Source organism: Cimex lectularius, unplaced genomic scaffold, assembly GCF_000648675.2.
Source record: "Cimex lectularius strain Harlan isolate CLEC.00 unplaced genomic scaffold, Clec_2.1 scaffold136, whole genome shotgun sequence".
Lineage (NCBI taxonomy): Eukaryota > Metazoa > Arthropoda > Insecta > Hemiptera > Cimicidae > Cimex > Cimex lectularius.
The window spans coordinates 682,471-698,699 of NW_019394223.1; the positions used below are offsets into that span (position 1 = coordinate 682,471).

At 35.0% G+C, this 16,229-nt stretch overlaps 1 protein-coding gene across 6 annotated transcripts in view; it reads right to left on the reverse strand.

Moving 5' to 3' along the window:
• Positions 1–441: 441 nt before the first annotated feature.
• LOC106663891 (zinc finger protein castor homolog 1-like) overlaps positions 442–16,229 on the reverse strand; it is a 153,041-nt gene continuing 137,253 nt past the window's right edge. For 3 of the 6 annotated variants that reach the window (XM_014389113.2, XM_024230332.1, XM_024230333.1), the window contains 21 exons: positions 9,693–9,831; positions 9,213–9,628; positions 8,872–9,146; positions 8,646–8,802; positions 8,422–8,587; positions 8,209–8,344; positions 8,001–8,141; positions 7,908–7,922; positions 7,607–7,768; positions 7,303–7,529; positions 7,072–7,226; positions 6,906–7,004; positions 6,388–6,462; positions 5,965–6,128; positions 5,694–5,817; positions 5,450–5,632; positions 5,255–5,384; positions 5,086–5,196; positions 4,374–4,508; positions 2,551–2,639; positions 442–2,477 (listed from right to left, as the gene is read on the reverse strand). In XM_014389113.2, the coding sequence (XP_014244599.1) occupies positions 2,206–2,477; positions 2,551–2,639; positions 4,374–4,508; positions 5,086–5,196; positions 5,255–5,384; positions 5,450–5,632; positions 5,694–5,817; positions 5,965–6,128; positions 6,388–6,462; positions 6,906–7,004; positions 7,072–7,226; positions 7,303–7,529; positions 7,607–7,768; positions 7,908–7,922; positions 8,001–8,141; positions 8,209–8,344; positions 8,422–8,587; positions 8,646–8,802; positions 8,872–9,146; positions 9,213–9,628; positions 9,693–9,831 (3,371 nt within the window). In that variant the 3' untranslated portion in view covers positions 442–2,205. The remainder of the gene's footprint in view (positions 2,478–2,550; positions 2,640–4,373; positions 4,509–5,085; positions 5,197–5,254; positions 5,385–5,449; positions 5,633–5,693; positions 5,818–5,964; positions 6,129–6,387; positions 6,463–6,905; positions 7,005–7,071; positions 7,227–7,302; positions 7,530–7,606; positions 7,769–7,907; positions 7,923–8,000; positions 8,142–8,208; positions 8,345–8,421; positions 8,588–8,645; positions 8,803–8,871; positions 9,147–9,212; positions 9,629–9,692; positions 9,832–16,229) is intronic. The other 3 variants (XM_014389114.2, XM_014389116.2, XM_014389115.2) reach the window with 3 other exon arrangements.

Consider the following 16,229-nt stretch of genomic DNA (forward strand, 5'->3'; position numbering starts at 1 on the left):
TGAAAACAAACACTTGGCTTCCAGCATCTTTGGCTGGTATCAATCCAGGCAGAAACATGGCATATCAACATATTCATCTATTCAAGAACAAGAGGAAAATACTAAACAGCACACTACTTAGTTTTGAAATTAATAATTTTTTCTTTTCACAGTTCAATTTATGCATTATAGAATAATGAGGAGTGCCAGTGGCTGCAACTTAGAGCGTTGACATGGCAACTCTTTAAAAATATTATATTTATATTTAAAAAAATGTATTATAATCATTTCTAATTGTATTTTGTTCTTAAAATCGCTAAGCTTTAGGGAAAAATCACATTTAGATGTTTTTAATAACTTGATTGATTTAAAAATAATAATAAGATCAAATAAACAGGCATTTAAGCCAGGTTTTATATGTTTGGATTTATTAAAGGCACACAGCAAAAACATTACATTAAATATTTATATATAAATATTTATTGTTCATTGCTCTTAACTAAATCATTCTATAAACGATTTACATACGTGGAGTTTATAGTGTCAAATATATCGATAATCTATTTTACTTACATAAAAAAATTATAAATAATACCAGGGTGGTCAATAGTGGCAATGAATCAAAATTGCAACCATTTTACCATTTTAAGGCACGGGAGGCTTGAAACCCAAGGATTTACAAATTATATTTACAGAATCCCACTGCCTTTTATAATTATGTTATGCTTATTATAGAGAAATTGTGATACAAAATAAATAAATAACTATATTGTACATGACACTCTTACATAAATGTACATATAATATAAAAAATTCATAATCAATTACATTATCTCACAGTGAAACAAGAAAATAAGAAAATTTTAATCACATACTCAAATTAAAATGTTTGTAATCACTACCATGTACTAGAATGCATGTTTCTTCTTTTCAGATAGACAAAAATACTCCTTTTCAAAGGCACTACTTATTATTACAGTATGGAATTAATTCTAATTGCTGGAACTTTTTATAATATAAATTTAAATAATGTGGTATATTAAGGGCACAATGCAAGCTTTAGAATACTTTTAGCACTTATTTATTTATCATGTGATGCTGTGTTCACAGTTTATACTAAAACAGATAGAAACAATTTTGTGTGATAACAGCCAGTTTGATGTTTAATTTGAGTGACTGTACTCAATTGATCAAACAAGACTTTTAGGAACTACTGCATGTTTCAAACATTAAATTGAATTTAACACAAACCTCTTCTGACTATAATTATAAATGCATTGCTCGCAACTTTTGAAAAATAAGAGCACAAAAATAGTAAGCAGTGCATTAACAATATTCAGACTTATTTTATAAATCGGTTAGGGACGTCTAACTTAAAACAGTCTGATAACACTTTCAGTTTAACGTATTTTTTTCTAAAACAAATTATTGAAAATGTTTAACCACACAATAGATAATATTTTTCTCAGTTACATACTCTCTCATGTCACTAGAAAAATAGATATAGGTATTATCGAATCAATGATTTATAGGTTAACTAAAAATATACATTTCCAATTATTATTTATTGGAGTATTATTCACACAAAGTTTGACTATGTAAAATATATTCTACATAACGTATACAAATATTGCTCATTATATCTGATTATGAACAAAAATACTTTTATAGGAATATGTAAATCTCTATCAATTAAGCATTTCTTTTATACTTCAAATAAAGCTATTTACAAAGAACATCTATAAAACAATCGTTCTATGTATATATTTATATATATATGCATGTATGTATTGGTATTACAAATACTAGCTAATTCCCAACTATACAAATTATACAGAGGCATTTACCTTCTGTTTGATGGCACATAGCCGTATATATACATATCACATATTGCTAATACAATTAGCAAACAATACAATAATTTTGTTTGGATAATTTTAAATGATAAATACATACACATTTTAAAGAAAACATCACGCTACAATTTGTCCTATTATTTCTAAACAATTTGGTTCTTTTTGTCTTTTATTAGTGCTTTATTATTGTTTTGTCTTAAACATAGCACATTAATTCAATATTCACAATGAGCAACTATGTTCAGTTTTTCAAAATAGAAAAGTCATCAAACCAAATCCGTAAATTTGTTTCGAATTAAATTTTGAAATAAGTTAAGTCTTTTTAATAATTGTTTTTCTCAATTTGGAATAAATTGTAATTAATAGTTATTTACATATGTCTGTATTTGTGAGCTGTCATTTGACTTAGTCCTAGAACGGCATACTGACAACTAAGGCAGTGGTAATGTGTCTGTTTACCATTGTGGGCACATGACTCGGGCGAAGAGCACGGTTGCGACGGTGTAAATTTTTCAAACCCAGCTGCCATTATTGAGTCTAATTTCTGATGTTGCCGCCTATGAGCGACCACTTTGTTTGTGTCGGTACAGACGAACTCACACTTAAGACAGTGGAAATGAGAAGACTTGTTTTGAGCCGAACCTATAAAGCAGACAATTTATTTTTAAAATTTTATAAATTAGACTTATTAAAACAAAAATATTATATGACTCACCAAGATTAGATTTGTATGAACAGTCTTGTCTACCACAAGCTACGTTAACTCTATACTGCTGGAAGTCACCACCCATCAAAGTATCTAATCTGTAAACAACAATAAAAAAACTGTATTAACTTCAATATAGTTTTTGTCTTCTTTTTGAATAATTTTCCATGTTTGATTGCTCAAAAAGCAAAAGTAAAAGTAATGAGTTTTAGATTAGTGTGTAATCTGTACGTATAAAACAGTTCCAAGACTGACTGACAGATGACACACAGACCAAATCGTTGGATCGAAAGGGATGAAATTTCAACAGTAATTCCTATAACGACTCACAACTACTGAGTAAGGTTAACGGTCAATTATTAAGCGTTAGTGATAAAAAGATTAAAACCCCTTTAGGGAAAAAGCACTTTCAGGTAGTCACAGGAAGAGGGAATGGTGCAGGAATGTACATATCCAAATTAGGAATCAGCATCTCCTCCCCTCTTGGCAATAACACCTCCGTTTTTCAGGCGGAAATCTGGGCCATCAATGTGTGTTGTAGAACACTTATGGAAAATAAAATTAAGAGAAAAGATATTAAAATCTTTTCTGACAGTCAGGCTAGTCTTAGGGCATTACAAAAAGATTTGTCAACCTCACGACTGGTGGAGGAAACTATAGGTCTTATCAATAGGATCATTTTCAGGTTTGAGAATAAGGTGACCCTTATCTGGATACCAGCACATAAAGGACACCATGGCAATGAAAAGGCGGATGGCCTAGCCAAAGAAGGTTCTAATACTGCGTTTGTTGGGCCACAACCGGTATTACCTCACTCTATCAGCACAGCGAAAGAGAGTATCAATAACTGGGGCATGAAACAATTCCTTAGGGGGTGGAATTTATCCCCCGGACACAGGCAATCGAAAGAGTTTGTTAAGGCGATTAAACCAGCAGAATCGAAATGGCTATTCTCTATCTCAAGGAAGGGAATTAGGAGGCTGATAGGCTAACGGGCCACTGCCCAATGAGAAGACACCTCTTTGTAATGGGTATCCTACCAGATCCCTTTTGCCGCTTCTGCGAAATAAAAGAAGAAACGGCAAAGCACTACCTCGCAGAGTGTGATAGGTTTGCTATGTCTAGATTTGAAATCTTTGAAGGAGAGGACATCACCAAATCACTCCCTGAGATAAAATGGTCCAAAATCTTGGGGTTTGTGAACAAGTCCAAGAAGTTTATGCAGGACACGCGAACCGACCAAGTCCCGGACCTTTTAGGGATGGGGTACGAGTCTACCCAGCCATTTAACCCCTTGGGTCTTGGTCGCCCACCCTGCATTTTATATATATATAATGACTTAGATAGCTGGTAAGAAAGGATTTTTTTGAAATTCCATCCTCATCTAGATACATAAAACAGTTCCATGACTAACAGACAACATGCGGACCAAACCTCTGGATCTAAAGGGCAGCAATTTCTTATAATGACATGGATAGCTGATAAGAAAGGATTTTACAAAATTTCAACCTTAAGGGGATCATACTACGGACAGTTTTTTTTTACTATGAATAGACAGAAGTGAACTGAAGAAAAGAAGGTTGAAGGAAGGCATAGATGTGGAAACTGGCTGTATTATTTATTTATTTTATTGCAGTTCAAACTAGTCATAACTGAACAGTTATTATGTACAAAAATCATACATAACAATTCAGAATATAAAAACTTACATCAGCTAAAGAAGCCATTAAAGGGCTCAGTGAATAATGCTTTTAATTATTGTTCCAAACAACAAAAACTTAAAAAAATTATAATTTTATATTAAAACTGATCCAAGTATAATATCAACTTACCTTTCATGCCTCGCTGTATGTTGGACAAATCTAGTTTTATCGCAAAAACTATATCCACAATCTTGGCGCATGCAATGGAAATGGGTTTGGTGTTCTCTGTAACTGCAGTGGTTGTATCTACAGTCTTCATTAAACCTAAAAGAGTTTTGCAATTTGTCAATTAGGCAATACAAATATATTATTTTAATAGAAAATTTAAAATAAGTAAAGCAAAGTAATTCCTATCAAATAGGACAGCTTATTGTCCAAAATTGGATGTTGTGAACAAGGGGTCAAGCAACTTTAAATTAATTTTTTCATACTATATTATAAAAATGTATGGGCTACACTGGGTTTTGAACTCAGGACTGCAAGCGTGGCAAATATGAGTGAGATATTATAGAGATTATACTACTCTGTCACTGAGGTTCTCGAAATTTAGAATAATTTATTATATTACAATTAATTAAGGTTTTTAGTTGAGATAAAAAAGTCAATGGCACGAGCGGGATTCGAAACCACGATCTTCGGCTAGATACGCGGCTGCTCTACCACTTCAGCTATCGTGACCTCGATCCACTCGGACACCAACTTTCTATCTCAACCCCACCTTTTGAGTTTTTCTTCCTTTTTGCCATTTTTCAACTCAAACCTCAAAAACTTTAATTAATTGTAATATATTAATTGGACAAGTGGACCACGAAATTAGTGAATATAATTTATTATATTTTACCTAAATCTGAGATAACCCTCAGGCACCGGCTCATCCTTCAGCATCCTCATACTTGTTTGAACTCTAGCCTTTTTTGCCTCGACTGAAATGTCTCTGTGAGGTGAAATCGAGCTGTGGAAAAATAAAACACGTCAGAAACATTCATTATAGGATTCGAATCCAAACTTACTTTCTTGACATAATTGATTCAGGTGTGGCATCACTACAAAGCATAGATGCTCTTGCAGATTCGAGTAAACCGTTGTTAACCAGAGCTGAATGATGGGGTGCAAATCCTGGATGACCAGTGAACATCAAGCCTTAACAAATAAAATTATTGTAAATACTACTTGATTAAGTGGAAAATGTAGGGCAGAAAACTTACCCGAAGGAGATGTATAGAGTCCTGGCATGGCATGAGGCATAAAAGGGATACCCTGAGATGTAATCATAGCCAATTGCTGATTCGCGACAGCTGCTGCGACGGCAGCACTGAAACCGGGGAACTGTGGCGGCGGCATCAAGGTTGTGTCTGGCCCATCAAGGCCCATCGGCATCATACTTAGTCCTGAGCATTAAAAGTATTAGAGATTTTTGTAAAATTTAATTTTTTATTAAAGATCATTTACCATGATGAGGAGGCTGATTGTTATCTTCATTATTATTATTCTCAGATTTCACAAGAACAGAAGGAATTGCAGCTGGATTATGTTTTGCAATATGAGGCTTTAGTCTTTCCATTTCAGAAAATGCCTGGAACAACAAAAAAGAAGCCAAATTAACGCAAATGAAACAAGATTTAAAATCCAAAATGCTTGCATGCTATGAAACAGAGTGTTTAATTTGAAAAAGTGTAATTTTTGTCCCCAAATGATTGTTCTGGTACTTCACATGTTGTACCTGATTGCATGCATTGCAGTGGTAATGCTCTTTCCTTTTAAGCTTGCAAAATGGGCGACTACAAGTTACCTCTGGGCCGTAGCGCTCGTGCTTCTCAGCCGACATCCATTCAGGTAGCGTCGCCTCACTGTTCATAGTTCCTGGCTCCGTCTTAATTAGGCTTTCTGTATAAAACAATAAACAAAATTATTTGAAACATAGAAAATGACTAAATCAACCTCCACCAATTAACTTTTGCAAATGAGGAGATCACTCTTTTGTGCATTTAATGACTTATGAAACTTTTCAGTAACAAAGATTTACAAAAATGTATTGAATGATAATGAAAGTTAGTGCAAATGCTGTTTATACAGAGTGTCTCAATCGAAGGATGTACAAAAAGGATTTTAGTTCAGTTTTACAGAGTTCATAAATGAGACCCACCTGAAGCGGGTGTGGGGGAAGAGTTGCTATTTGACAGACCACAGAGTGGGTAGAAAGTACCTGACGCCTTCACCACTTTAACAATACAAAGAGATACATGAAACATTCACTATTTTGCAATTAAATTAATTTATACTAATTCTTTAATATACATTGAATCGGAAGTATACTACACATTTTTCACTACTGACTAGGCTAACTCAACAAACATTAACTCTCATTTAAAACATTGAGTATTAGCTTTGATGGCAATAAAATTACAATTTTGACTGTGAACAAAAAAAATCTAATTTAGCATGCCTGTGGAGGTTCAACTGTAAAAAGTTAATGCACAGTACCATGCAATTTCTATGGTAATGGACAATAAATGAGAAAGTTATTGAAGATCGTGCATCATTTTATGGTGCAAATTGAAAAAATAAAAAAATAAAATAAAATAAAGAAACACACTACACAATATCGTGCACACTATGTTTTTCATGTTTTTAAAATGCCACACATCAACATATAAGAATTACCTGTCGGTCGAACAGTTATCGTGGCTTCTTCGGGGTTATTTTCACTATTGCTATGGTGAGAAACTTCTGACTTTACAGACAGTCTCTCACAACTTTCACCTAAAGAACATATTTAGTAAATAACAAGGAAGAGGTGGAAATTTATGATGGTTTAAACAATGCTCACTTAAATCTGTGGGCTGTGATGGTGAGGAGTGCTGTTGATGTTCAGCTTGTTGCTGTTGTTCATGTTCAGCCTGGTGGATGGCCATGTGAGAATATCTCACAAAAGAGTAGCCACAGTTTGGTTTTATACAGTGGAAGTGTCTATTCACTTTGTTACTGAAAACATATTGAAAATTTGTTTTTTATATGAATCAATACATAAAACAAATGTATTAGCTGAACAAATAATTACCTAGGGCAATTTTCAAATCTACAGTCTACTGATCTATCAAAAAATAGAAATCCTTCTAAAATATCAATATTGTCATGGAAATCTCGTGTGTGCGCTAATAGAAAATCATCACTGTCAGTAGCGAAGTAACATCTTGGCCGCGAACAATGATAATGTTGAGGCTTTTCTGATAATGAGCAAAGTGGGTCTGGACAAGGTCCAGTGTAAGATTGAAAACCCTGCGTCTCCTATTAAAAATAAATCGAATAAAATATAATATAAAAAACCTCCTAAATAAAAAACAAAAACAAAAAAATAAACTTACCAAGTTTTGTAAAAATTGCGCTTTGGTTTCAACGATTGGAGTGATAGTCAAAGGTGAATTTGATGCATCTGTTGCTGTTGATGTAGGTGTGCCAGGCGTTGGTTTTGGAAGTTTAAAACTGGCGAAAATAGCCTGAGGTGTATCAGAACCAACTCCACTTCCCTAATAGTAATCGTTAACATTAATAAATTTATTTTCAAAAATAAAATAAAATGTCAATTTTTCACTTATTCATTTTTTCTGCAATTGCAAGTAAAAACTAATTATATTTTTTAATTATAATATTATTAAATAAACTTACATAATCATTCCAGACCTAGAAAAGAGAAATATATTTTTAGAATATATGATAGTGTGGGGGTATTTGGATATATTTTAATATCAACTAAATTACCTCGATTACACGGTTCTTTGGTGGACGACCACGTTTCCTTCGGAAGAGAGATTCTAATGAATTATTGTGTTGAGCTGATATTTCATGGGAACGGAAGTGTTCCAGTCGCTCGCTAGGCATTACAACTTCACTGCATCCATCCTAAATTGGGAAATTTAATTAATTATCTTATAATAAAACAACAATAATTTTATGTGAAAATAATTACCCAAGTACAATGGAAATGTTTTTCGCTGGGACAGTTGCTCTCCTGGCACTGGGGTCCGGTGCTTTCTTGGTAGAAATCACTGACACGCTCTTGAGCTTCATGCATCCTCGCATGACCTTCAGCTGTTTCTCTGCACCTGTAACAAAATTATTACAAAATTGTGTTGAGAACAAAAAAAATAGTGTGGATAACATTAAAAAATATTTTTCTTACCGAAAAGAAAGTTCGCAGGAAGGTTCTTTGCAGTGGAAATGTTCTGTGCCTGAGTACGGACACTGATGTTGACAAATGTAATTTGTACTACAGGAAGCAATGTAGCGAGTGAATTCATCATCATAATCTTGAGATGATGTAGACTGGTCCATGAAGCCTGGACTCCCTGTAAAAATGAATATTTAAAGACCATACATTTTTGGATAATTCAATTGGACAATTACCAGGAGATACATTGTACTGAAAAGATGTAGACAGTTTGGGACTCATCCGTTCCGAAGTCGGTGCTGTAGTGAAATTTTCACTGAGCGCATTAAGAGCGGCCAACGAGGATGCCTGCTGCATCAGCAGTGATGTCCCAGGTGGTAAATCAGTGTGAGTCTGGAAACAAAACATATCAGTCGTTATTTAGATCTGAATATTATATAAAGACATCATAAGGATACTGACCTGATCTGCACTACCGATGTTTACGACAGCTTGTTGAGCTAGCTTAAATTTCCGGTAGGCGATTTCGTTCTCTTTTCTTTCATGTTTACGTTTATGACTAACAAGCTGGCCACTGGAATGTAAGATGTATGAACACCCTTCTCTAATACAATGAATATGATTGCAGACTTGCGAAAATCTACAATTCGCAAATCCACAAGGATCCGGTTTCAGAAATTTTTTGAAACCGTCTCTAGCCAGTTGTTCATCCTTGATATGGTATGTCTTGTGTTTTTCTAATAGGGGGAAATCATCGATTACTTTTCGTTCTTGGCAGAAAAACGGTAGTAGCGATATCTTACCCATATCCGCTTTGTTTTTGAACGTAAATTGACAGTGGTCTCTTCTGCAATGGAAGTGCGTGGTCCTCTGGCCGAAAAAGGCACAGTGTCGTGTCCGGCACTCTTCAGTCGCTCTCAATCGCTGAAATCCTTCTTGGATAATCGCCGAATCCTTTCTGTGATAGTTGGCATGCATCTGAACGTCCGACGTGCTTATGTACACTTTGTCGCATGTACCTTGTATGCAATGGTAATGCGTCTGTTTTCTGTTGTGCCCGCACATCGGATACTTGTCAGAGCAATCGTCGCTCGGCGAATACCGCATAAATCCGTGCTGAAGAGATTCGTCCCTCTTCTTGTGCCACTTAAAGTGTCTTATCATTTCCTCTTTTTTAACAAAAACTCTCGAGTTGCAATCGAGGCAATGAAAATGTTCTCTGTTCAAAAAAACAATTCTCGTTTAAAAATATATTTTAAAAAATCGTATTAAATAGTTTTTACCTGTAGTTAAGCTCTTTGCAGTACTGGTTTCCACATTCCAAAGAACTTGCAAACCTCCTGACATAACGAGAATAATCTATCGGAGTCACCGTCTTTCCTTCACGAATAATTGGACTAGGTTGTTCACGGCCCATCACAACTGAAACAAAGAAAATAGAAAATTTCGTCAAGACGTAAAATATGTCGAATAAAAGGCATATCCAAAATTTTTTTTCCGTTGAGGATCTCGTGAGCCGAACCAGAAGACGGATGAATAGCTTCGTTAATAAAAAGTGACGTAAAACATACGAATAAGCATAGGACCATCAATCACTCCTGAGCTTACAACCTGATTCTTTGTGACAATATCCTATACATCAGCCTTTTCTACAGAGTCGGGCTAAAAAAAGTTTTTCTAAAGAACGTAATTAACAAGTTACGACCTAATGCGTTTGCAAACGCTGCACCCTCTCGAGATAATTTCAAAAAGGTCAGCGCAAATCGGTAAAAATCGCGATGTTGCTTTACATATTTTTTAGACCGGGGGGCCGAAAGGCAAATTAACTAATTACGTCAAGAAAGTAATTAATTTTAACCTTCTTATTATATTATACGTTTTGAATGGGCAAATAGAATATGTTAATCGCTAATAATTCTCATACGTATTTTTTCCTCTCTCAACATTTATGACCTATTCGGGATAACGATCGTCATTATTGTGCAATATAAAAGGAAATAAATACAATAAAGGTAATTATGCAAAAACGTTTCAATTAAAAACAGCTCGTTTGTTTGAATAATAAGGACAGAAACGGCCTTTTAAGACAAAGAAGGTCCGGGAGACAAACCCATTTCATTTGAGCACGTTTCCTTGAATTCATAAACGATCTATCATAGCCATTTTACTCCAACAAACACTACCCAGTTCTAAACCAAAATCCACATCCAAAGCCTTAAATTTAAAAAAAATTGATCTCTGTGGTAAATGTTAAAACATAATGGAAAAATAAATAACGATGGTCAGCTTAACCTTTCACCTAATTTTCTTTATTAAGTAAAGTATATAACGCATAAACTATGCTCTAGTTTTAATATATTATTCCAACGTGATTACTCGGAAAGGAAAAATGGTTTCTGTATTAAATGTTTAATTTATGTGTGGTATTGAGTGAGATCATTTTGAGGGCTGAAAATGTGTGTTTTCTGTGGAGTTATTTCATTGCTGTGCGTCGTGTTGAGAGTCTCCCTGAAGATGGTCTCAATAAAGACCGAAACGTTTGTACGATAAAGAAAATGTTTATCTAAACTTACATCACACCAGACAGCATCTCACTATCTCCAACTAATTATTAATTAAGTAACTAAACACCACACATTTTTATAAATTTTTCATAATTTTCAATTTATGTATATTAATTTTTTAAAATTCATAATTCAACTATGATACCTTTAATTCGTCGTTCGAAATTCTCGACACGACACGCAAGAATGGCACAATTACACAGAAAGACAAACACTTTGAGCCCTGAAGATGATCTCAATAAAGATCGAAACGTTGGCACGATAAAGAAAATGTTTTTCTGAAACCTACATCACACCAGACCGCATCTCACGATTTCTAAATAAATAAAACAAAAAAATAAATAAAAGGTTTATAATATTTTAAAAGACTAAAAATTGTTGTCTCGTGTTGTTCGTATATTTGTATTAGGTATTTTTTACGTATACATTTTTGAGAAACGCGTGTCCCGACATAAACAAAAATAAAACTTTAAAGTAATAAAAATTATCTATTACTTTAAATATTACTTGATATACGAATAAAAGTGTTCACTTTCGTATGTGTGTTGTTTCCTTTTTTATGACACGATACTAATAAAATCACAAATTTTCGGATTATCCGGACTTACGATCATCCGGACAAATCCCAGTCCCTTCAAGTGCGGATAAACGGATTTCTACTGTGTATTATTCCAGCGTGATTACTCGGAAAGAAAAAAATGGTTTCTGTATTAAATGTTTAATTTATGTGTGGTATTTAGTGACAGTTAATTAATGATTATTTAGAGATCATCTCACGATCTCAAAATAATCATTAATTAACTGTCACTAAATAGTACGCATAAATTAAACGTTATGTAAAACTTATAACGTATAAACTATGCTCTAGTTTTAATATATCATTCCAACACGATTACTCGGAAAGGAAAAATGGTTTCTGTGTTAAATGTTTAATTTATGTGTACTGATTATTTGGAGGTCGTGAGATGCGGTCTGGTGTGTCGTAAATTTTAGAAAAACATTTTCTTAATCGTGCCGTTTCCATCTTTATTGATATCATCTTCAGAGAGACTCTCAACACGACGCACAGCAATGACACATCTACATAGAAAACACACACTTTGAGCCCTGAAGATGATCTCACTAAAGATCGAAACGTTGGCACTATAAAGAAAATGTTTTTCTAAACCTACATCACACCATACCGTTCTCACGATCCCTAAATAATGTTTAATTTATGCTGATACAAAACTGTTCAGAAATGTTATTGTTTAAAACAAAACCAGACAAGTTAAAATGACTTCTATGAAAGTTTTTCCTAATTAATAACGCCTACTTCATATTGCGTGTTATTATAATACAAATTTTAATTGCGTGATGATTTGGAGAAAAAAATGTTAATAATGAGCACGGTGGGAAATGTCAGGTATAGTTTTTGTGTGTAGTCACGGAGCATGAGTCGTATAAAAGCCGAGAGAGTTCTAAATCACGGGATTGGATGTTGTTTCAGGTGCTCGAATGCTCCTTATAGGACTAATATGACAAGAGTGCGCTTTACAAAAAGAAAAAAAAAAAAACCATTCTCCCATGAATTTCTCCAAAAAAGGACGAACCCGGAACCCTTTACCCTGAACAGACAACCCTTTGACAAAGGGTTTAACAGAAAAAAAGGGTCAACGTATTTTTTTTAATAGAATTTTTGTGTACGGAAAAAATAAAACCTTAAGCCTTTCCTTTATTCCGCGTGGAGGGGATTTAGAGGGGTGATTTGAAATGAGGGAACCCATTCAGGGGCCATGGGGGTTACAAATACTTGACAAAACTATAAATGCAACCCTTTCCCGGCAGCGTGGGCTTTTATAATCTTTAATTTTCATCACAAGAGCGTCGGAAAGAGCGAAACACCTGGAGGTACAACTATTACTCCGGTCGTTTTGTACGACGGACAAAGGACTGGCCATGCAAGAACAGCAATTTCGAATATAGAGCTATTATCGTTCTTCAATTGATCCAGGATGGTTGAAAATTGAGGACAGCCAATAACAAATCTTATTTTACAATGTAGCACAATTAATTCACAAATTAAATAAAGCCTCTCTAGTAAGTCTCGCTGTTTTATTTTTTGCCAGATGCATTTTGATGCAGTGCTCAAACAAAAATTTCATATAACATTCATATAACACGAAAGAACCACTTTGACAACTTATAAAAATTCCACTTTTGAATTAAGCATTAGCATTATTATCTTTGGCAAGTTTCATAAACATAAAAAATTTCCGTAGTGTGATTTAGCATATTTTCTTATTATGATAACATCGACATTATTTACACATCGGCGAAACGGGTTAACGCTTAATTAGCGATAATTTAAAATTCATCTGGATAATATTATCAAGTAACAAGTATTTTCTTAAAAATGTTTTGTTTGCATGAAACCTTTATTTGGCAGTTAGAATAATCAATGATGATTTTGTTGATTTGATACTCTGTATTCAGTCGATATCTTTATTCCTAAAGCTCACAAATCTCCCAACCACATATCCACCTACAGACCCATAAACCTTCTTCCTGTAATGTCCAAAATCCTCGAAACTGTCCTTTTAAAGCGATTAATCCCCATCCTAGATACTTATAATTCCCTCTAACAATTCGGCTTCAGTCTACAACATTCTATGATCAAACAAGGTCTGAAAGTTGTCGGCAACAACTCTGCACTTGAGAACAAAGAGTATTGCTTGGGTGAGTAGCTAGATGTTGAAATCAGACCGATACAAGCCGGCGTCCCACACGGGAGCATTCTTGGCCCCTTCCTTTATATCATCTGTACTGCTAGCCTAGCTGCACACCTCAATACTTATCTTTATCTTATACTTAACTTCATTCCTAAACCTCACAAACTCCCAAACACATATCCTCTTACAGACCCACCACTCTTCTTCCTGCAATGTCCCAATTCCTCGAAAGATTCCTTTTAAAGCGATTAATCCCTTTCTAGATACTTATAAAATAATTTCCTTTAACAATTCTGTTTCCGTTCACATCATTCTACGATCCAATAAGGTTTGAAAGTTGTCGGCACCATCTCCTCTGCTCTCGAGAAGAAATAGTATTGCTTGGGTGCTTTCCTAGATGTAGCAAAGGCTTTTGATTAGGGTATGGCACCCGGGTATGTTTTATAAACTTAAACCATTCCTGCCTACTCCTTACTACCTTATCCTGAAATCCTACCTAACAAACCGCTGCTTCACTGTGAAGTGCGGAAACGTCATTAGTTCTCGGAAATCAGACCGATACAAGCCGGTATCCCACAAGGGAGCATTGTTGACCCCATCCTTTATGTCATCTGTACTCCTGACCTACCTGTTGTACAACACCATCTTCACCACCTATGTGAACAATACCGCAATTTTGTCCTCTAACCTCCAATATCAAAGAACACAACGAAGATTAGTGCAAAATGTAGAGAGCAAGACCGAATGAAGAAAAATATACTCAGTGTATGTTCACATTGAAAAAATAACCATGCCCTCCACTGTACATGAACAGCAAAGAGATTCCGACTTCCATTCAAGGTAAATACTTCAGACTGTACCTAAACAGCAGACTGACGTGGAATCCTCTCACAAGACTTTAAAGACAAAAACTTAACAGAAGACACGGACAACTAAGAAGATTCTAGGTCGAAATCCGTCTTGACCGTCAATACTAAACTAACCTTATACAAGACTTTACTGCAACCACTTTTCACATACGGAGTGGAACTGTGCGGTTCTGCCAAAGCCATCCAGCATCCAACACATCCAATCCTTGCAATCAAAAGTCCTCAGAAAAACTGTCAAAGCTCTTTACTATGTGACTAACCTCACAACCTACAACGACCTCAATATTCCTTTTGTCAACGAACTAATTCCCGATTCCAAAGGTTTCACACCAACCTCTCAATCCATCTTAACCATTCTATCCCGAGAACTTGCCTCAATCGATCATGGCCTCGAGAACTCCTTGCCGAATAATCCCATACACTTAGTGCCAGCATTGACTGGCTTCTCATGGCATGTGCCCTCCAGATGCAGTGCTGGCAAAAGTGTTACTGCTGTGATGGTGTGAAAAAAAGGTACCGCGATCACATTTGTAATATGTTCAAATATGTATAGGTTACAAATAAATTTAAAAAAGGAATAACCAATATGTTGTATTAAAAAAGGAAGAGGAAATAAGGTGAATATCGATTGAAGTATTTTCAACGTATTCAACGTAACTTCTCTTTCCTAAAGGGATGTTTCAAAGGCGGAAACAATGCGATCTTGGGAAAAAATTTCAAATAAAAGAATCAATAGGAAAACGTTATCAGAATTAGAGACATTAGACTGTCTTGTAAGGGAACGGTTTAAATGGATAGAAGAGGGACAGGTAAAGTCCACGGGGATCACCCCGGAATAGTTTTTTTTCCGGCGGAAAAAATAAGGTACGCTACAAAAGAATGTACCTGTAGGCGAGTGCAAGGAAGGTTATTATGTCACATGGAAAGGGTGTACCATTGTCGGAGGGCAAAGAATAAAAAGATAAACATATCTAGGGTTACACAAAATCCGGAATGTGGGAAAAAGGTCGCCCTTACGCATTCGATACAGGGCAAGGGGTACAGGAGGACAAAGGCGTGCTTGTGTCATTAGGAGGAAAGGGGAGAATCACACAAAAACGCGTTTTCCGCGTACAAAAAAACAGTCGGCTGTCGCGAAAGAGTTGCTGTCTAGGGTTACCAGGTGGGAATCGTAGGGGAGATTTTTTTTTCATACGATTCAACTCGCTGGGATGAGCGGAAACGGGAAAGGGTTGGTAACCCGAGAAGACAGCCTGTGCGGTATTCACCTAACTTAGTGAAATCCGCTCAAGCCTCTTTCTCACAAAGCCAACGTTACAACAATATTACATATTACATAACTAAGTTCAAATTACCACTTTATAAACCGGGCTCAAATAAAAAAAAATCATATATATCATACAGTTAGGTTTGTAAATTTTAAAGAAAAATTGTCTTAATTTAATATTTTGTCTAAAGTAGTACAGTATAAGTTATGTAACTCCGTAATAGAGAATCTGTGTTTGATGAAAACTTATTTTAGTTCCAGCACTATGACATTGAGAAATACAAATACAAACTCGCCAGTTTTCCTGGTCCGTTTGAACAATTAATATCTTACAATTAATTAAGGTTTTTAGTTGAGATAAAAAAAGTCAGTGTCACGAGCGGGATTCGAACCTACGATCTTCGGCTAG